This window comes from Gastrolobium bilobum, unplaced genomic scaffold (genome assembly GCF_033153095.1).
Source record: "Gastrolobium bilobum isolate Gb01-03AN ecotype WA unplaced genomic scaffold, APGP_CSIRO_Gbil_v1 utg39360, whole genome shotgun sequence".
Classification (NCBI taxonomy): domain Eukaryota; kingdom Viridiplantae; phylum Streptophyta; class Magnoliopsida; order Fabales; family Fabaceae; genus Gastrolobium; species Gastrolobium bilobum.
In genome coordinates this window covers 50,297-73,072 of record NW_026896693.1, presented here as the reverse complement: position 1 = coordinate 73,072, position 22,776 = coordinate 50,297, and the positions used below count along the sequence as shown (strand labels likewise).

At 32.4% G+C, this 22,776-nt stretch overlaps 1 protein-coding gene across 1 annotated transcript; it reads right to left on the bottom strand.

The window, feature by feature from the left end:
- Positions 1 to 11,507: 11,507 nt before the first annotated feature.
- Positions 11,508 to 12,047, bottom strand: LOC133301454 (ethylene-responsive transcription factor CRF4-like). Its single transcript, XM_061501081.1, has one exon. It carries the CDS (start codon positions 12,045 to 12,047, stop codon positions 11,508 to 11,510), a length of 540 nt encoding a protein of 179 aa, XP_061357065.1.
- Between the last annotated feature and the right edge of the window lie 10,729 nt (positions 12,048 to 22,776).

Genomic DNA, 22,776 nt, shown 5'->3' with positions numbered 1-22,776 from the left:
ATCCGTTTAATTTGACAACGGACATAAGGACAAAGCTGCATGAGCTATTGGTGCATGTGATGCTACCCTTACCTATTAAGTTTTCTTATTACCATTAGTTAATCACTTGATAATACGTATACCACACATTCATCTTAATTTGCCTTTAACGTTCTTTAAAGGAGAGGAGAAAAACAAAACGGAAGAAGTAGAAGATGCAAACAATATACGCTCTTTGGTTAGACAAAATACTTCGACTGTATTTTTTCCTTTTGCAGATAATATCTCCATTTCAAGTACTTGAATTGAAGAACTATGTGCTTAAGACTTGACCCCCACTTAAAGGTTCTCAAAATCTGACAACCCTCAAATAACAAGGAATTCTCACTAATTTTTTGTCTCTGGAGAAGCTAAGCTAGCCTCCTTGGGTGTAAGACGGATAAAGGACTTAAGATTCATAGTCAAAACAACGAGGTTTTCCAAAAAAAATAAAAAAATAGTCAAAACAACGAAACCTCCATATAATAAGAGGTGGCTAAAGAAATTCAGAGTATGCTAGATTTCCCTTATTTTATTTAATCGGATGAGACTATATTCAGCAATCTTAATTTTTTATTATACACTAGCTGATTTTTGTTTTATTATTAGTTTGAACTAAACTTTGAAGTTATTCGCTATTTGTTAGTCATGACAAACATTAATATATATTTTTTTGTTTATTCAAATTTAAATGGTGTTGTTGTCTTATTGTACCTTTTCTATCACACTTATACGTTAAATACATTTACGTTCAAAATTTAAGAAGTGTATTTATAATTTTTTATTTACACACCCAGTTAATGAGTTATAATTACAATTTCTTAAATTGTCTATATATTGTTATAATTGAATATATAGTAGAAAATGTAATTGATTAAATTTTATTTAAAAATTTACCTAATTGAGAGTAATTAAAAAAATTGCAATTTAAAATAAATAATGAGGTAAATGAAAGAAAAAATCGGAGTGATAAATAACATATCAATTTTGGCCAAAACCAGAAATAAAACAGCCCTATGCATCAGTATACAAATTTGTAAATAAGGAAGGTGTTAATAACATGATACCTTTCCTCCAAGCGTTGTATCGCTTCAAAATAAGACAACCCCACTATTTGTCACGTATGTATTTTTCAACTACTCCTTGATATTTCATTTGCTCTTAATTGCTTCCACATGTGGATCATCATCTCTAGGCTTGCAATTTACAATTCTATAAGAATTAGGAATATGCTTATATATGGAAGTGTATGTGGAAGCAAACATACGCCTTGATTTTGATGTGTTGTATAACCTCTAAGGAGGCTCGTGATAAGTTCACCAAATGAGTCTTTTGGATTTCATTCTCCATTTTAACTGACTTTTTGTGTAATGTATATGTCTCAAATCCAGAATCCTCGTGCATCATTGGTGTACCTTTACCAAACCCATTCAAATTAATCTTTTGTACCTGGTTGTAGACTAATTCCACAAGTAATATGCATAAAAATAATCACTAAAAATATATTAAAATGAAGCCATACCAAACAACAAATAAACAATACTGTTATTTCGAAATTTAACAAACATAAGACTAGAAAGTTGCAATGTTTACGACCAAGAAATTACAATGAAAATACGGTTTGGACACCACTAATATAGGTTTAGAGTTGAGATCCACTTTTCAAAGCTCCCACCTACTTTTGTCATGTACTCCATCCCAGGTTTGAGAATGATTGACAATTTCACAGAGGCCTTCGGAAATGACAACAAACACAAAGTTGCAATGGCTTGTGCCCATGAGCAATCATCAACAAACCAAATTGTGATCCTCTCCATCTTACCAGCATTTGTTATTATGTACTTAACAAATTCAACTTCAACTTCTTGACCTGTATATCCCCTTATGCAAAGGGTCTTCAATTGGTGATTAATACACTCACAATGCTCCCTTCTCTGCCAAAATAAATGCTTAGGGAATGACAGGCAATCATCTTCATTATCATTAGACACACTACTAGAGTGATCCATTGAATCATTCTTCACCTGCAGCAGGAAAAAATTGTGCCATGAGAGCCGTATAAATGTAAAAGGAAAATTACAAGCATTTCACTAAAGTAAGCATAAGTGCACCTCGTTGTTTATTTCAAGATTCTGCAAATGAGGGAGAGATCTAAGGGAATTAGACAGAGAAATGATATTTCTGACATTGTTCAAATCTAATTCAATGCAGATAGTAACCAAATTCTCAAATACATTGGCGATGCTTGAACTCTGAGAACTCTGAAACAAAAACAAAACACAACTATAAAAGAAATAGAGGGAAATTAATAATATAATATTTCAATAAATAATAAACTTAAAACGGAGGTATGAAGAATATGTATACACAAACTTCTAAATCATAAGTTTTAAACAGTAGACAGCATAACATGATACGGCCACAATATCTCAATTGCAAGTAAATGCACATTGCATGAACAAGACACAATCACAACACAACTATAACCATTTAAAACGTTGGACTATAATCTTATTAATACCAAAGTGATCATCTAACATATTCATACAATAACAAATTGTTATCATTCAAATAAATTGATGATTTAGTGCAGTACTATAGACTGTTGGAGAAGAAATACTCACTTGAATATCACGGCATGCTTCTAGAATCTCCATTGAGGTCAAAGGCTTCTGTCCAAATGCAGAATAATATCTCGCTCCATATTTGAAATCATAGTAACAACGGAGAACCTTAAGATTTGGAGCCTTTAAATCCACTCTTTGAGGGTTATAAACAATGGTATCAAACTCTATGACATCAAGGTTAATTGCAGAAATCACAATGTCATACACAATCATTCTACAAATTTTAAAAAATTTGAGACTTGAACTAGCAATCTTAACTTGAGTTATGAAACCACATTCATCAAGGGTTAGATTTTCAAGAGATGAACAACTAGACATAATCCTTTGGAAATCCTCTAGTGGTAAATTCACATTAATTAATGTTAGGGTTTTCAGATTTTGAGGAACATCACCGGAGGGTGAAGTGTTAAGGCAGTAATTCTTCAATTGAAGCACCTCAAAACCTGAAAAAATCTCAAAAGGCAAATCGAGAATCATTCCATGTTCTCTCAAAGTACGTTCTCCATTTTGAAGCCAAAATGCATTAAGAGGGGGTTCGCGTTCCATGGAAAGCTCTCTCACCCCTTTCTCCTCCAATAGCTTCTTCATCAATCCCACAGCTTCCCCACTCGCACAGCTCTCCACCATATGACGAATCTCGCAACTTGTCAAGGAACCACAGTGAGTATCCAGGATGGAATTGATCAGCATAGCTGCTTCGGCAATTGCATCTGTATCTCCTTCCTCTCTAGACATTACCTTACGACGCAAAGCAGCTTTAAGACGCATGTTTAGGGTCGTAGTTTGAAGATATGATTCGATAAATGGCCTCAACATTTGCCTCTGATTGAAGCTGAGGTGGGATGAGTGCTTCCAGACTGTTTTCCATCGCGGGGAAAGTACGCTGGTTCTCACACATTCAGTGCCTGGAAGGAGGGATACGATAGCAGCTAGGAGTGCATCAGGAAGTTTGCTAATGAGATCTTCTCCTTCCTTTGTACTCATGTTTTTACGCTATAGGCTCGTAATCTCTATCACAGAAAAATGGAAGGAGAAAAGTGAAAACAAAGATGAAAACAGGAGGGAGAAATGAAGCTTTGGTAAAAAGTTGAAAAGATGGGAGTGAGGGAGATTGAGGATAGGATGGAATAAAAAGAACTTCAACTCTAGCTTGAGGAGAAATTTCAACAATTGCAGTTACAAAGGAACCAAGAATATGATGAAAAAAATGGCTACTTTGGCCGTCATTACAATCAATTTATTTCTTGTCTTGGAGCTAACGTTTAGATTGACGCCTAGTATTCAGTGCCACAATCATATTTACACTGTATATTTTCTGGAATATATAGTATAAATATTAAAGTTATTTTTCTTTTTCAGAATTTGTTGGCTGATACGGAAGAAAAAAAAACAACTTTAATATTTGCAGTAAGTATTTCTGAGATTGCATAATTCGAATATGATCATTGCACTGAACACTCATTGCGACAGTAATACAAAAAATGCTCTCTGCAATTGGGATGTTATCCAGTGATTTGAATTTCATATCTATGTTTTACATTTGGGTTCGCTTTTTCTGTAGTTACTACAGATAAGTTATCTGCAGTAAGTTTAATACGACGTCGTTTTAGAACGGAAATCATGGTGTTTTTGTAATTTTAATTTATTTCAGGGCTATATTAGTCTTTATATTTATAATTTTTTAAAATTTTAATACCAAAACGACGTCATTTTGAGAATAAATATAGATAATTTATCTGCATTAACTGCAGAAACATGTTTTCCTTTACATTTATATCTATGTGTGATTGAAAATTTCAATGTTCCACAAATATTATATTCCAAATGACATTTAATTCAGAGAAATAAAATAATAAAAATATTTAAAAAGGATTACAAACATTATATATATATATGGGAAAAGTGTTTATCCTTTTAAATGACACAACTTATATCCTTTCACTCTCACAAAGATATGAGACCCACACCTTTATTTTTTTGTCAACTCTCTCTCCTCCTTTATCTATCTCTTTCTCTTTCTTAAAATGACACAACTTTACATCTTTAAAATGAACCACACTTTACCCTATATATATATGCAAATTATTCTTACATTAGTATAATAATAAGAAGTTTTACATCAAACTATGGTCATTGATTTATTTGCATCTAACAGCTCATATATTTAATAAATGAGAGTCGTTCGATATAAATGAAATCAACGACAAAGATTAAAAATATAGCTTATATTAAAGTAAAATGATCCTCACTCATATAACATTAACCTTATAAAAAAGTCAAAAGAATTTTGTTCGTTCATAGTCAAAATTCAAACAATAATGGCTCTCTTTTTAAATCACTGAATTCTATAACAATTTAATTTTTTAAATATTATTAAATTAATATGAATTTATAAATAGAAATATAATTAAAAAATTTATTGAAAAAATTCCAAAAAAAATAATGAAATCCAATATTAAAAAACACAAAGTAATTAGAAATGTTAATATTCCATCTATTTTGACCGAAGCAATAAATGAAAAGCAATGAAGATATTTGTAAAATACAAACTTGAATGGTAATAATAAAGGTGATTTAAATTGCTTATAATGCAATTAATTTGTTGCGAGTGTTCTTAATTATTTAAGCAATTCATAATGATCTTTAATTGTAGATATTATTAATTACCTTCAATTATCGTAAATACATATATTGGAATATAACAATTCAACTTCACATGAATAAAATTTAATGAAATTAAAAAAAAGATTAGTGAATAAGATAAATATACAACTCAAAATTCCAATATTCCGCAAAGTTTGTATTTAAAAATATCTATTAAAAATTAAAATTGAAATTAAAAATATCAATTTTCTGATATCAACAATTTAAAATCATTAATACGAAATAATGGTTAAAATGAAAGTTACAATATAACATTGAATGCCATATGCCCATTACGACATTAAGGGAAGCCACACTAAACTAAAGTAATAATTTGAGCACTTTATTAATAAAATGATAGTGACGGTGTGGTGAATGTTAAGTTGCTGACATAATGTGACATGTGATAGTTTTAGAGAAAATGTACAAGTTCTCCAATCACATTTGCAATTTTTATTTTTAATAAAGAAAGGGTACATTTGCCATAACACTTTGTTGAATGAAACGTTTATTACTAGGCAAAAAGTTATTGATGTTAATGAGGAAGTAACTCTTTCTACTTATTTTTACTGGTTAAAACAATATGGTTTAATCTGACTTTGACTCGTAACAAGCCTTGCGTACCAAATAATGCCCTAATTAATAATTAAGAGAATGATCCGTTTCAAATTTTTTTTATAAATTACACTAAGTATGACTGGTCATACACTTTTTATTGAAGTATGACCGGTCATACTTAGTGTAGTTTGTAAACAAAAAATTTGTAAATATAACTTTTCCCTAATAATTATTACTTTTGTCCTAATTGTAAATGCTCGATCCAACGCACCTTTATTTGGAGTACCATAAATCATTCTAACCCTAGACACAATAAATAATTAGGCAGCCCCGAATTGGTAAAAAAAAGTTATCTTTATTTTTATTTTATTTTTTACAAATCAAGCAAAATTATGCGACTCGCATAATAAGAAGATTTCTCACTATGAAAGTGTCTCCTTTTAGTTGTTTACAACCTTTGGGTAAGAAAGATACGAACTTTCTTGAGATTTTCATGAAAATAACGTGGAGCTAAGGGTTTTGCAGGAGAAAAATCATTCCTTAATTGTTGCTATTCTGTCTTGGGAGCTTAAAAGAGGAGCCTTTCTGTAACACCCCGTATAGATCTGGTAGTGTTATCATTACATCGTATTAAGCTACGCTTAATTAAAAATGCGGAATATTCTTTTTCTTTTCAATTATGACGTCATTATCAATTACCAACTTGATTACTTAATCAATTTCATAAAATATCGCCTGAATGTAAATTGCAATAAGACATATACTGAAATCCTCAATATATATAAATAAAGCGAGTATCTAAATCACAGATCTACATCACGTAGTCCGGACAATATCCTGATACATTATTACAACTCCAAATCAAACTAAGACATACTAGTTTATGTGTCATGGACAATCCCCATGCTCACCAAATCAACAGCGTCTCAACAAGATAATCGTAAACATAAAATGAAGCTCAAAGCATAAAAGCAGCATGCATATCCAGCAACCAACAAGTCAGCATATAATATCATCAATATCTAACTCAGCTCCGGCCTCCTGCCGCCTGAGGTCTCAACATTATCCGAACCTGAAATAAGCATTCCCCAAACGTGGGGTGAGATCTCTAAACAAGAAATCTCAGTAAGACAATGGGTTCTCAAGGATCTTCCACCCCAGTCTCACTTACATGTGCAATATAAGTTCTAAAAGCATTTATATCAATATCAGTTCCAAAACTATGCAGTGCAACAGATATTCATGCCATGTGTGTTTATCACTATTCTACTGGCCAGAGAAATGCAGGAATACGTCTATACCTACATGTAGTACAAGGAACACCGCTTGCACCTCACCCACAGCCTCACCATATTGTATGTACCACATACTCAGGCTTACCGTATAGGTGGAACACCACATGCATATCATAAAGGCACTAGCATATAACAGCTCAATAGCATTTCTAAAACATCAAAAGCATGTAACACAGCTTGCATATAACCATACCTCCATGGGACATGGTGGAACCACAACATGGCTAAACCGAGGACACGAAAGCTTACCTTGCAAGCTCACTATCCAAAGCCAGGAGTCCTCACAGCTCAAGTCCAACACACAGCAGATCATAATCTGATTTAGGACCAGCAAGTATATCAACATACATAGCTCAAAAGCATTAACATAAAGACTACGTTCTCCTTTAACGATTTACGTCTCAAGGCTTCCAACGAAGCCACAAACCCTTAATCACATGATTATGACTTAGTTCAATAATAATAGAAGTTCAACTTCATCAATCTAGGGTCCACAAACCCCCAATAGCCTACTGTACACACAGCACAGCTACTATTCTCCGAAATCCCAGAATATCCGGATATTCCTCGGGGCATATCCGGATATCCATCTGGCAATATCCGGATATCAATATCCAGATATCCAGATTACCATATCTGGATATCAATATCCCAATATTCATATCCGGATATCAATATCCGGATATGTCACGGGCAAATATCCGGATATTTCACGGGCAAATATCCGGATATTTCGCAACAGAATGCAGTTTTTGCATTTCGCGAAGATATCCTTCAAAGGTACCATTTTTACCGATTACAGAAGTATAAACATGCATTTCTAGGTGTGTTTGGCATTACCTCAAGTTAGGTTATCATCTTTTAACCATTACATGCATCAAGGTTCCACTTTTAAGCTCAAAGACTCATGATCAAAGGTTGAACCACTCAACCAAGCTTCAAACAGAAAAGGAGGGATGCTCACTACCAACCCCAATGGTTCTGACTTCACCAAGAACACGAAAATGAACTCGAAGGTAGTTTCTTTGCACTCAAATATCACACATTGGTGCACCAAGTGCCATTGCAAAGGCTCTAACAAATCCACCAACCAAGTCAGCACTCAAGATTCCTCAAAACAGTCCCCAAACTCAGAAAATGACTGTCCTTTTCACTCACCAAGCTCACCCTCACTCCAACCAAGTGTTTAGATGATGAAAAAGAGAAGAAAATGTGAAGACTTGACACAAAACCAAGCAAGAATGACCAAGAATGAAGGTGGCAGCAAGGAGAGCTCACACACCAGCAAAAGTCACGTAGAAGGCTGAAGAGTCTAGGGTTTTGTGCCCATAATAAGAGTATTTATAGCCCACTCACACTTAAACACGCAATATTAACTTTAATTGTTACGCTTAGCATTTTAATCCCAAACTTTGGATTCTTAACCTACTCAATTTTACAAGAATTATCATATTTTTCTTATAATTTTCTGAGCACCTTTCCGGTACGCGCTTTTCATAGCCAGTATCAGTTTCTGGCACCAGTTCTCATTATTTTGACTTGAAACTTGTTTTACAAGTCCTACATATTATTCTAGTAATTATCATGCACTTATTATAATTTTTCGGGATACTTTTTCGGTACGCATTTATATCGACTAGCAGAACCGGTATCTGCATTTTTCTTCCGAAAAGCGACCTTCAACATTCTTAATCACTTAACATAATTATTATATCCTCTTAATAATTATTAGGGTCAATTATGGAATCATTTCCTAATTTGTCATAATTAATTACTTAATTTCCTTAATTAACGGTACGGGTTCATACACTTTCCATTGTTGGAGGTTTGATTTAGTGCCGAATACGCTAATAAAATTAGTTTTTTTGGATTTTTCTTCAAGGAAAATGTTGAAATGAACGTGGTAGATTAATGTATATGCTAATTGACACTATATCTGTGAAATAGGTTGTGATACTATGAGGGGACTGCGGTTGTAGCCTCTTGGATACCAAAAGTAACTTGGAGGACATTGTTTTGACAGGTAAACTTTCGATCATTGGGGTTTATCCCCTGTTTGTTTCACCATGCTCTTAGGGGAGTAGTGGTTTATATGTGGTGTATGTAAGTGCACAAAGTATGATATAATGCATGTCATGTGCATATGTTTTGTTGGATATATATGTTGGATGATACTTTATGTATGTTTCATACTTAATGGGATCCTTGGCCATGTTATTGATCTTAGTTTCTGTGACGGCTGAGGGCTTGGGGAACCGATTAATCTGAGCATTCTTGTGATGTTCCATGGTTTGGAGAATTGCTTGATCAGTTTATATTCCTGTGACAGTCGAGGGCTTGGGAATGATTGAGAGTTCATATGACGGTTGATAGCCAGGGGAACGATATGCTTGAGTTTATGTGCATTGCAATATATATATATATATAGGGGTAGGATCAACTTACACCAGTGTAAGAATAATAAGTCTTACACCAAATCATAACCGTTGATTTCCGTGCATCCAACGGTTGAGATTTATTGGGAATTAAAAATTAATTAATTAGTGATACCTAATAAGTCTTAACCGTTCGATGCAGAAAATCAATGATTAAGATTTGGTGTAAGACTTATTATTCTTACACCGGTGTAAGATGATATTGCCCCATATATATATATTATAATATGTCTGATTTATTGCTTTTACATCTGAAGTGAACATTGGGGCAGAGAGAAATCCTTTAAGGACCCCTAGTTTACTGATATTGTTATATCACCTCGTGTGGGGACCATATTTCAGGTACTGAAACCGATGGGATTAGTGCATCTCAGAGCAGGAGGCTCGGATAAAGATACTGCATTACATGAGATATTTTATTGCTATTATGTAGATTCATCATATGTATTTGTATAAGACATGGTGTTATGTTGTTGAGAGTGTTGAGAGCATAAAGGTTGTCTATATGCCATCATGTAATAATGTGTTTATTGTTGTTGAAGAAAATGTAAAAGTTTATGTCACTTAAGCATTTGTGTTATTTTGGTCATTTGATGTACTAAAATGTTATTTATTATTTGAGACTATGTTATGTATGTAAGTCCTACGCTGTCGATGGCTAGGCAACATGATTTATGATGAGAGCGTTTGATATTATTCCACATTTTGCAATACATAAGGAAGAAGTAAAAAATTTATTAACATTTGATTATATTGCTAATCGTGAATTTGTTTAATTAACTTTCATGTTTATTTAATTAAACATGATGCGCATAATACCATTACAAGTGATAATTCTTCAGCTCCAGATGGGGTGTTATATATTCCCTATGACCAAGGCAATTACCTCGGTTTCAGTCCATTGATTTGATCATCAAAGCCGTTATATATATGTCTTTATATATCTTCCATTTTATCTATTTAGACAGAGACACGCACACATACATGCACATATATGAGTTAGAAATCAACTTATACACGTATAACAATAATAAGTTTTACACTAAATTTTAATAGTTAATTTCCGTGCATCTAGCGATGAATAAAAAAATCTTATTTCAATACCGTCTATGTTGTACTGTTAATAAATGTAGAAAATCTACAAAACATCATTTTGAATGCAAATTATCATTTGTGGGTAAATGCCACGTAGAAGATTCTCATGTTGATTATATTAATATTTAGTTGTTAAAAATAAATTTCAAGGGTAAAAACCTAATTTTGAAATATATAGTCGGTTGATTAATATCTTAGTTAAATTTACTCTAGACATTAGTTAATAAATAAAAAATATAAAACTTGAGTCGTAGCCCTAGGCCTTCTTTTTTATATCATCCATTTCACTTGAGTGACGATTACACAAGTCTTTTATTTTGTATTTTTTTTCCTTTTTGAAAGAAAAATCTCTTTCAAAATTCCGTTCGATCCTTTTTTTAGGAAGTTATAAATTTTTAGCTTCTAAAGAAGTTCATATAAAGAGAATAATATTGAAAACAAATATTTTTCAATTAAAAATCTCTATATTTCTACTAAAAGAAAAGTCTGTCTTATGGAAAGATCTCAAATTTAGACAATGGAAATAATGCTTGAATTAATGTAAATTTTTATTTTTGGTAAGTTAGTGTAAATTTTATAAACATTAACATATCAAGTACATTGTGCTTTTAATCAAAAGATCATAATATGATAAAACATTCACAAAGATCTCCTTTTTTCAACAACTTTTGAATTGAAACCATTCTCAATACTAACCTTTTCTCTTAAACAAACTCAGGCGGTTTTACATACAGCGAATTCTTAAATTATCCTACATAGTTGCCCAAAAACCAAAACAAGCTGATATAAAGACATATGACTAAATAACATGACAACAAATTTGTCAGCTGATGTGTCTAACCCTCGATTGTTGTGGCTGAAGTTTCAGGTGCCTGAGGGTTTGTATTTTCCGGCGAGCACATGATCCCGGTTGGTGGCGGTAAGATATTGATGAGCGTATCAGGTCCACGCAGCTTAATGGCTGCGTTGTTGTAGGCCACGGCAGCTTCCAAAGCTGTGTCATAGGTGCCCAACCACAACCGTTTTCGTTGTGATGGATCTCTTATCTCAGCAACCCATTTTCCCCATAGCCTTTGCCTCACTCCCCGATACTTCGTGGCAGAGGAGGAAGATGCATGTTTTTTTAAGGTGCTCCTATTTCTCCTTTTCGAAATTGTGCCGTCATTTTGGCTGGTGCGCTTCTCAAAAATATTCTCATTCACGCACTTCTTTTCGAACACTTCTTCTTCATCGCTGGAGGAGTCGGTAGCATCATTGTCTGTGAAGCTTATCCTCAGCACCTTTAGGAATGGATGCCTCGGTGGGTATTGATCCGCTGGTACGACGAGTTTGGTGCGGTTGATGTGGACAATGCTCTTCACTTGTGGGCTAGACATGTTGGGGACGGAACTTGTGTGCTAGGGGCGAGGGCAAAGTGGTGGAGTGAGGGGAAATGGAAGAGGGGACAGAAAAAAGGGGAAGGATGACAGAGCTCTTTTAAATAAGGGAAAAGTGTATCTCATTTTAACTGAGAGAAAAAAATAAATAAAAAGAGAGAGAGAGTTTGGAAAAAAAAAATTAAGGTGTGAATCTCATCTCTTTGTGAGTGTGAAATAACACAAGTTGTGTGATTTCAAATGATAAATACTTTTTCCTTAAAATAATTACCATTCGTGAATGACTTGATAACACTATCCCACACATTCATCTTTGCCTTTAATGTTCACTACGGCTTTGTTTGGAAGTTTGGAGAGGAAGGGAAGAAAGGGGATCCAAGGGGGAGAGAGGGGAAGGAAGGAAAGAAAATTAGAAGGTATTCCCTTCCCTTGTTTGGGAGTTAAAAAAATGGCAAGGAAGAAATTGGAGCGCAAATGAGATATTTTTAAAATTTTACCTTTTTTGTAAAAAATAATATAATTATTATATTTTAGAAATAAAATTAAATATGAAATTACTAAACAAAATTATTTATGTATTTTTCACATTACTAAAAAAGATCATATTTCAACGAAAATTCTACGTTGAAAATGACAAAAATTCTGTCAAAAAAATATTTTTCCGTCGTAATACTTTTCATCGAAGGCAATGAAATTTTTATCCAAAGAAATATTTTACAAAAATAAACTTTCAGTCAACATTACCGACAAAATTTAGTTTTCGTCAAAAGTTTTGATGAAAATGATTTGTTAAATATTTTCGACGAAAAAAATTCCATCAAAAGTTCTGACGAAAAAAAGAATTTCTTTAAAAATCTTCGATGAAAATATGTCTCAATGAAAATTTCAACGGAAATATTTTTTTCATAAATTTTGAGGGAAATGTTTCTGTAAAACTTTCGTCGGAATTTAGATTCTGTACAGAATTTTGACGGAATATTATTTTTGTCAAATTTTTTTACAGAAATGTTTTTCGTTGAATTTTTTACGAAAATAATTTCCGTCGAAACTTTTTGAAGAAATGGGATCCATTGAAAATTTTGATAGAAATGTTTTTTTATCGAAAATATTTTTCGTCAAAAATTTTCGAGGAAAATATGTTTCGTAGAAAATTTCAACAGAAATTTTTTTCGCCAAAAAGTATGACGAAAATATTTTCGTCGAAAACTTCTAACGAAATTTGGATTCTGTAAAGAATTTTAACGAATTTTTTTTCGTCAAATTTTTGTTACAGAAATATTTTCCGTCAAAGCTTTTTACGAAAAAATTTCAATGAAAATGTATTTCGTTAAAAATTTAGAGGGAAATATTCTTCGTCGAAAATATTGACGAATATGTTTTTTTGTCAAATATTTTGACAGAATTTAGATTCTGTAAAGAATTTTCACAAAAAAAAAATTTCTATCTGAATATTTTACAAAAATATTTTTCGTCAAAAATTTTCACTGCAAATGTATTCCGTTGAAAATTTTGATGGAAATACTTTTCGTAAAAAAATTTGACTGTAATATTTTCGACACATTTTTTTACGGAATTGTTTTCTGTCAAAAAATTTCGATAGAAATGTTTCTGTTGAAAGTTTCAACGGAATTTAGATTCTATTTTAATTGTATTTTTTTCGAAAAAATTTATGTCAGTGAATATGGCCAAATATTGTTTCGTCTCTATTTTTGACATAATGTGATTTTTGTCAAAAATTTCGTCACTATTTTCGACGAAATATTTTTCGTCGATAAATTCTATCAATATTAGAGACTTTTATAATAATGTCACATTTAAAAATGATTCATATTTATGTAGTTTTTACATTTTAATGCTAAGGATAGATAAGTAATTTTTAATATTTTCCCCCTTAAACCCCCCAAATTGGGGGGACTTTAATTTTAAGGGTGAGAAGGGTTTTGGAGGATTTTGTAAAAATCCCCAATTCCCTTTCTCTATTTTTTTAAACTCACAAACAAGGGAAGGGATTAATAAAACCCTCCCCTCCCCTTCCTTCCCCTCCAAAAACTAACTCACAAACAAGGGAAGGGATTAATAAAACCCTCCCCTCCCCTTCCTTCCCCTCCAAAAACTAACTCCCAAACAAAGCCTAAAGCCTAAAGGATAGGAGAAAAACAAAATGGAAGAAGTAGAAGATGCAAACATTGATAAACGTGGATAAACAAATCCACGACTTAAATTTTAATGAATTATTGATGCATAAATAAAAAATTATACATGCCTTCAAACCCAATTCCCTAAATTTATTTCATTTGTGTGGTTTTAATGTTCGCTTAACAATCTTTATCCCACACACACAAAATTTATTAAAGAATATATATATATATATATATATATATATATATATATATATATATATATATATATATAATGATAAGTTTTTATATATGGATATATTTTCATTAATTATAATAAATTTATTCAAGAATAAGTGCATTTAAAATTTTAATTTAGATTTATAAATTTACACAATATTTTCTAGTTCCTGACACAATTCTTTTCACAATATTTGTTACTTTATATAGATAAAGTAATTAACTTCAAGATATAAAGATAAAGTAATAATTAAAAATATTAAATGTGAATATAAGAGATGGCAAAAGAAGCACAAAACATGTTCTATTTTCATGTGTTCTCCCTGCGAGCAGCGTAGCGTAGTTACCTCGGTGTCAACCTGTTCTGTCTGTATGACAGAGATGTTTAGCCCTAGACTAGCAGATCAATACATGACCGGACTCTCTCTTAAGGTATCTATGGAATAGATCTCTAGAGATAGAATGTGACTGTACACAATTGATAACGGTGTAAGCTAATGGGGTGGTGTGTGTAACAACTCGTTCATGACCGGTATGTTATCATCAATTATGATATTCAGCGCAATTACAATCACAGCAGTTCATTTAAAAATACGAAAAAACTTTTTGCTTTTTATAACATTCGCACTTTTGAAACAACCATATTAAAACATTTTACAAACTGTGATCATAACTGAATTATTATTGTGGAACAAAAATACTATGGCTTAACATCATACAAAAAGTATTTTCAGCAGCTAAGTGGTTCCCATAAACCAACAAAGCTAAATTACCCAATTCGACATTTTTTCAACATGAGATACCTACGGTTTTTGATATGCTAAACTAGACTATTCTAGCTTTTCAACGAGGTATCACAAGTATAACAACTCTCACTGTCAAAATAGGTTACAGTGAACTAGTTTAGTGTTTAAGTGAATTAAACACTTTTCAAGGAAACGGTGAGGGTAAATCATGTAAACTACATAATAATTAAGCGAAGGATACAGTTCATGCCAAACAAGTCAAATAGAATCCTAATGGAATTAACATAAAAGATTTGGGGTCAAAGTATAATTATGTGAAAGTTTAAGGACTCGTTTGCAAACAAGCGAAACTAGGTCTAAACTTGATTTTGATTGTTTAATTAAATTGTTTGTGGAATTCTATGTGAAAGAAATGATTTTTTTTAATCAAATGATGCCTAGATTAATTCTTAAAATTTGGTCAAAGCCTGGATAATTACTAACCAATAGAAATTGTTTTAAGTCAAAGTAATTGTAAAATCTTTAAGACTTTGTAAGTTATGAAAACTAGTAAAATTCCTAAACATATTGGATGACCTTATGATCATATTAAGGCTACAGTCAAGGAAGTCAAAGATTGATAGAAATTAGCCAATAGTTATTAAGGTTGAAAGTCGTAAGAATAAATTGTTCAATAGGATTTAAGTTTGAATGTTAAAAGGAGACAAGTAAAGTAATTCAACTACTTGGTCATAAAGAATAGTTGAATAAGTTTCTAACCAATAAGAATATATAAGAGTTGAAAGTCTAAAGATCATAGAACCAATAAAATATTCTTTTCCAACATATTGGGTTGGTTCTTTCATCTTCTAAGACCCAAAATCTAAACTCCTTCTCTTCTCCAATCGTGACACCATGGAAGCCAAGGAAAGCTTGAGAACTTCATCTTCTAACCATTTTTAGGTCAAGGTTCTAACACAAAACTTGTAGCTCTTGATCTTGTGATCAAAATCCCTCTATTATTTCTTCTTGGAGAGCTTTATATCTTGATATAATCCTCTCTAAAGGTGAATGCCCCAGTTCATGGTTGATAGAAAATCAAGTGTTCTTCAAGGATTAGAGCTTGGAAAGTGTTGATGAGGTATTTAGGAAGCTATATAAGGTAAAAGGCCTAAACTTTGATGGTTTAAAATGAATTTATGAAGTGGGTTAAAACTGATTAGGGTTACGTGTAAACACGATCCTAAGATGTTATTTAAAGTGGTTTAATGTTCTTTGGTGGTTGTTTGTTGGTCTGAAGTTAAAGGAAACAAGATTGAGTTGTTAATAGTGCACAAATCCTAATAGATTAAAATCTGAATTCTGTATTGCAAAATTTATAATATGAGCTGTAGGACTCTAAATTTAGTGGGACTTATTCCAAATTAAAGATACACAAGTCTGTTATAACATAATAAAATTTCAGAGAAATCCAATAAGAAATAAGGAATTCGTGGTCAGAATAGTAAACATGGTTCTGGCTGTGAAAAACTGTGTTCATATTTTAGCCCAAATTAAAAGGGCGTATCTCACTTATTTCTTAAACAAATAGAACATGTGAGGTATAAAATTAAAGCTTGAGATGTGTAGTTTCTTTTCCTAAAATATGAGATTTTTCAAAGTGCTAGATCATGCCCAGTTTCAGTATGAATGGACAGTACCCGAAACTGCCTGTGTTGGCAGCTTGTCACTTGGAGCTTGAAAAATTCATAACTCCTTCGTTCCTTAACCAAATGGGATGAATATTATATCAAATTAAATTCCTAGATGTCTATTATTTGATATAAAAAAATATGAGAATAAAATGAATGAGGAAACATTTCAAGAAAAAGAAAAGATTTCGCTGCCCTGTTGTGTTAACGACGTATTTAAGCAGTTTGCTTACGGCAAAGATATCTTGAGCTCTACTTGTCAGAATGAAGTGTATGAAATACTATTGGAAAGCTTGTGAAGTCTAGATTACTATGGTAAAATCTTATAATTTTTGGTGGAAGATTTTATGACCCCGTAAAGAAGGTTAACTATAGGAATAATTAATTAAAAAGCTATGTTGTGATAACTAGACTTTGATTTTGGTGTAAACCAACTAGTGTTGGGATCAAATTATTAAATATTGAATTAAATGAAAAGACTTGTGGTATGACATGAACTGTCAAGATAAATAAAGTGGTCAAAGTGACTAATAGAATTACCTAGTTGGTAGTTGAATTAACGTGTGATGTGATAGTTACTTGGATTTCAAGTAATATGTATTAATGGTATTTTATATATTGCACCAAACTATTAATCAGATGAAGTAATGAACGTAGAGTGTGCGGGTAATTTGGTTTGTAAATAATTTGCAAAGAGCTTTTCAGGTAAGTTCTCGGTTTAGGAGTTTTCTCTGTCATGATTATTCCGCCGTAACCAAATGGGTTATGGTTTCTGATTGAAATAATTGTTATGAATGTTAGGACTTAACATAAATGCATTCATATAGGATCAATATGAATAAAATTAATATAACATAAATTGCATGTTCTTATGTGAATTAAATTAATATGTGTGTAATTAATAATGCCATAAATTGTTGTGTGTATAAATATCAAGGAATATGATTTACTATAATTGAATGTGAGGTGAATTATGTTACTAACATTAAATGTATTTAGTTTGATTTGACATTTGTATTAAATATAATCTGTCTAATTTGCTGTAATTAATTGTGTTATAAACTGTTATGTGTAAATTGATGAAATAATATTTGATATGCTGAGTAAATGCAAGGTGATCTAATGTTAAGTGAAATATATTAAATATGATTAATATGTTGTGTTTGATTTAATAACTACAATTAACATGCTATGTTTTATTTGATATCGGTGTGCAAAATATTATGTTTTATTTGATGTCTGTATTCAAAGTGTTATGTGTGATTTGTTTATAAAATTATATATTGTGTTTGAAATTCTGTATTGTGATAGGAATATGTGCCATGATTGAAATTCTATGTTATGAGTATTAATATTCTGCTTTTGGTTTGGTGTCAGCATAAGAAATGTTGTGTTGTGATTAATTCGATACTTGGACTAATGGATAGTGTATAGTTTATAGTACATTAAATATAAAAAGAGTGATGTTCGAGAAATCTTCCATAAGGTAACTAAGCCTAGGAAATGATTATAAAGAGGTGATATTTGTGAAAAAAGGTGATGGACATATATATAATGGGTTTGATATTTGTCATTTTAAATGACATAAGTTATGTTATTTTAGGAGAGAGATAGGCACAAGGAATGAAAATCATGGAGGAGAAAATGGGTGTTTTTTTTAATTTAAATTTTAAATAAAAATAATAATATTTTGTGTCTATCTCTCTCTCTTAAAATGACATAACTTTAAGTCATTTAAAATGACAAACACTTTTCCCATATATAATTATATATTATATACATATATTTGTGAATTCCACGTACGAGGCCATTGATGTCATTGGTTGTACTAGATGAGTGTGTAACAATGTAACACCCCGTGTGCACCCGGTGTATTTAACATGTAAATGGTAATAAGCACAACTCAATAAATGCGGAAGCTAAAAATTTCAATTATGAACCTTATCATATTTCTCAGTGAATCTTTTTCAAAAATACTTCTGTATGTAAATTGCAATAAATAACTAAATTAAATAATGTATCAAGTCATGGAACTACCACACGTAGACCAAACATATCCTGATACAATAATACAACTCTAGTCTGAAATAAACGCAGCTTATTCAAATGTGGCATGGACAACCCCATCTCACCAAATAAAGCAACATAGTCAAATCATGTCTCAAGTACAATAGCCATAAAGAAATAACAGCAAGACATAAATCATAATAAAATGGCAAGGTGCATGCATCATCTCAACTCAACTCCGGCCTCCTGCCACTAGATGTCTCAATCTGAAAAGTCCCTGTACCTAAAATTGTGCCCCACACAGGGTGAGATCTCTAACAAGAAATCTCAGTAAGGCAAGGGGTCCTCAAGGATCTTTCCACCCCAAACTCACTTACATGTGCAATATAAGTTCAGAATGATAACAATAGTATAATGGCAAAATCTATGCAATGCAGCATATGTCGATGTCATATGTGTATGCTTCCTACTGGCTAGAGAACAAATGGTAGGGATTATGTACGTCTACAACCCACAGTACAAGGAGTCCACCATGTACTTCACACACGGAGTTACCATCTTGCATGTTGCTCGACATGCTCAGGGATTACCATCTCGTGTGAATACCCCACATACACCAATGGGTAAAACTGAGGACACGAAAGGTTACGTGTAGTGCCAAAATCCCTATCCAAAGGCTCGGTATACACAGATACACCAACAGTCACACAATTCGACAATTGCAATCTGTTTTATATCAAGAATATTATTAATAATCAAAATCTCAATCTCATAGCAATTGAACAATGTTTTCTTTTCATTTAGTGACTCAAGTTCCTCCTAAAGCCATAATTATAGCATGTTAACCCTCTTTATAATTCATATTTATATTTTCAACTGTAACACTGACTCCCTAGTATAATAATCCTAATTATATGACTTTTAAATTTGAGGATTATAATGAGGACCTTAGGTTCATAAATAGAATGAGGATGAAATTCTAAGAATTTTGATACCCATATTGAGGGTATTTTGCACATATGAATTTTCATCTGTTAATTTTGACTGCTGACGCAGTAACAGTTAGTATAATAGCTCCAAGTTAGAAAATTATAGTTAGAGAGCTAATCTAATGATATAAACATCATGAATGAGGTTAGCATATGATTTGATGAAGTTTGATACCCATATTGGGGTATTTTGAAAAAGTCACTTCTGCCGGGTATTTTGTACTGCTGTATCAGCCGGTAGAATTCCAAAACGGGGAGAAAGATGAGAAAATGGAAATAAAGAACAATATATGCCTAACAATCATAATTAGATCAAAAATGTTAAAGTTAAGAAGATTATGAAATCCGGGTACAGTGCAATTAAACAACTGTTAGTGGATCTGTGATCTACTAATCAAATGTTTAAGTTATGAACATGATAATTAGACAAAATTAATGTTAAGTACTTAAAGTTACATTCTTGGGGGTTTCCGGGAAAAAATTTGACGACGGTTCAGATAAAAATTATACCGGGTCTCCCTAAAGGACGAATGTCTCTTAAGTGACATGGAACCCCTCATTAGGGCATCTTCCCCTCACATTTCAGACCATATTCAGTGCCCCCCCTTCCCCTCTCTCTCTCTCTCTAAATTTCAAATTTTGAAAACTCTCTTACTTCTCTCTAAGATTTCTTCATCTAAATCTCTCCAAACCCCCAAACTTCCTTCACAAAGATTATTCCCCCCACTCTTCTCTTCACAACCATACCATTTTTATGGTGTGAGTCAAAAATTCTGTGCCCCTTATTATCCCAAACAGCCATGGTTTTGTGAAGAGTAAAGGCCATGGAGTTGTGTTCTTAAGCCCTCTTGAAGAACCACACTTGCTTGCTTGTTTCCCTTGATTTTTGGGTAAGGGTCCTTGAATGTTTCATGAAAATTCTCATCTTTTCCTCTTGTGTTCTTGAGCTCTAACTCATGAGCATGTTCATGAAGGTTTGTTCTTGCTTAAAGGAGGGTTCTTGGTGGAAAAAAGGTGGAGCCTTGAGCTAAAGGAGGAACCTTGAAGATGTAAGCTTCCATTGAGCAAAATAACTCAAAAAGCCTTCCCTTTTGTGCCTAAGAGTGCCACGGTTTTGTGATGTTATTAACGAATATTGTTTAAAATAAATTATGTCATGATTTGATGATGATCCTTAAGTGGTGTGTGTTTGTGTGTGTGTGTGTGTGTGTGTGTGTGTTTTGAACCATGGAATGGTGGATTGGATGACTAAAGGTGCCACCTTTGGACCTTTGAGTGATGTTCATGTAAAAAGATGACTATGAACCCTAAAATGGACCATGAACATTTCGACCATATCATGTAAGGATAGGGTTTGATGACAAAACAATGTGATTAAGTTGTTAAATGTGGAAAAATGATTAGAAAGATTAACTAGGTGGGTTAACTCTAAGTAAAACTCACTAATCATGATTAATAATGGCTAAAAACCCTAATTAGCTTAAGTAATCAAATATGTCCCCTTAAGTATATGAGAGTTTAGTTGTGTTAAAATTAAGGATATGATGAATTTATGGAATAATTAAGGATAGGGATTAATTAGCTAAAGAAAGGATTAAGAAATAAGCTTAAAAACCCTAATTAGCACACTAAGAATTCGGCCATGTATGCTTAAATAGGGTCCCTATGTTAAAATTAATATTAAGACTTAATTATGTCATTAATTTAGTGGTTGAGTGAAGTGGATTATGCATGATACACTAATTAATTATTAAACTCTAAAATTGGGCTTAAGTAGGGTTTAGGTGCACTAATCAAGCAATTAGTGAACTTTAAATATCATGACATAATGTGACTAGGGGATTTTATAATGTGACTTAATAATAGAAAACAATACAAGAATTAAAGTGAATTAGGATTTATAATCAAAAGTAATTAAGATTTGTTAAGTAAACACATTTAGGGCTATATAACCAGTTCTTAGGCGAAATTGGGGAGAGCATATCTCCCTCCACAGAGGTCATATAGAGATGTGCCTTATATAAAATTTAAGCTTGAGATGTTAACTAGGTGGTGTCAAAATTTGGTACCAATTGAAGATGTATTCCATTCTGTATGTTCATTTGAGTGAGGACTGCCCAGGGAGGCCATGTGCAGGGGTTGTACATAGCTTCAACTTACACAAATTGTTTCTACCTCTTTGCTTACTCAAATTAGGCTCATAATATGTATAATTAAATCTAAAGGTGTTTAGTTGTCTGCATAAAAATTTGAGAGCAATTGGTTTAGTAGATTTTTCAGAATCGCAGAAATAGTAAAGGATGTTTTGGGCCCTGTTCAGAGTTGGCAAACAGCTTTATTTGTCCAACTTCAAATGGTGATAACTGGAGCTAGGAAACTTCAAATGAGGCATGTGATACCTTTTTGGAAATGTATTTTAGTCTAGATTAACATACTAAAATAAGAGAATTTTATAACAAGTGAGTTGAACTCAGTGACTAGAAAATAGAAGCATGCACAGTTATGGAAAAATCGTAAAAGTGATATTTAAGCTAAGTGAGCATAGGGGAAACCCTTAGTAACTTATAATAATCATATATATGACTTGGATGAGTTGAAAATAATCTAAGTTACCTAAGTGAGCCTTGCATGTGATTCTAAGCTATGTAAGTAATTGAAGATTAGGTGGCTTGTAATAATGCACTAAAATATGTAATAAGTAATAATTGGTCTAGACTTGTAATGGCCATATTATTGGCATATGAGTATGAAAAGTGGAATCATTAAATGATTAAATCGTGGATATGACTTTATTAATTAATATGTAATTAACGATGTGAATGGTTCCTACTCTAGGTGTGCCTAAAGAACCCTGCACTTGAGGATTTTGTTGGAGCATACGTATTATATTGGAGTGTGGGCTTGTGCTAAGCTCCCTAAGGTAAGCTCCTAGTTCTAGTTGACTCCTCTCTCTTATGGAC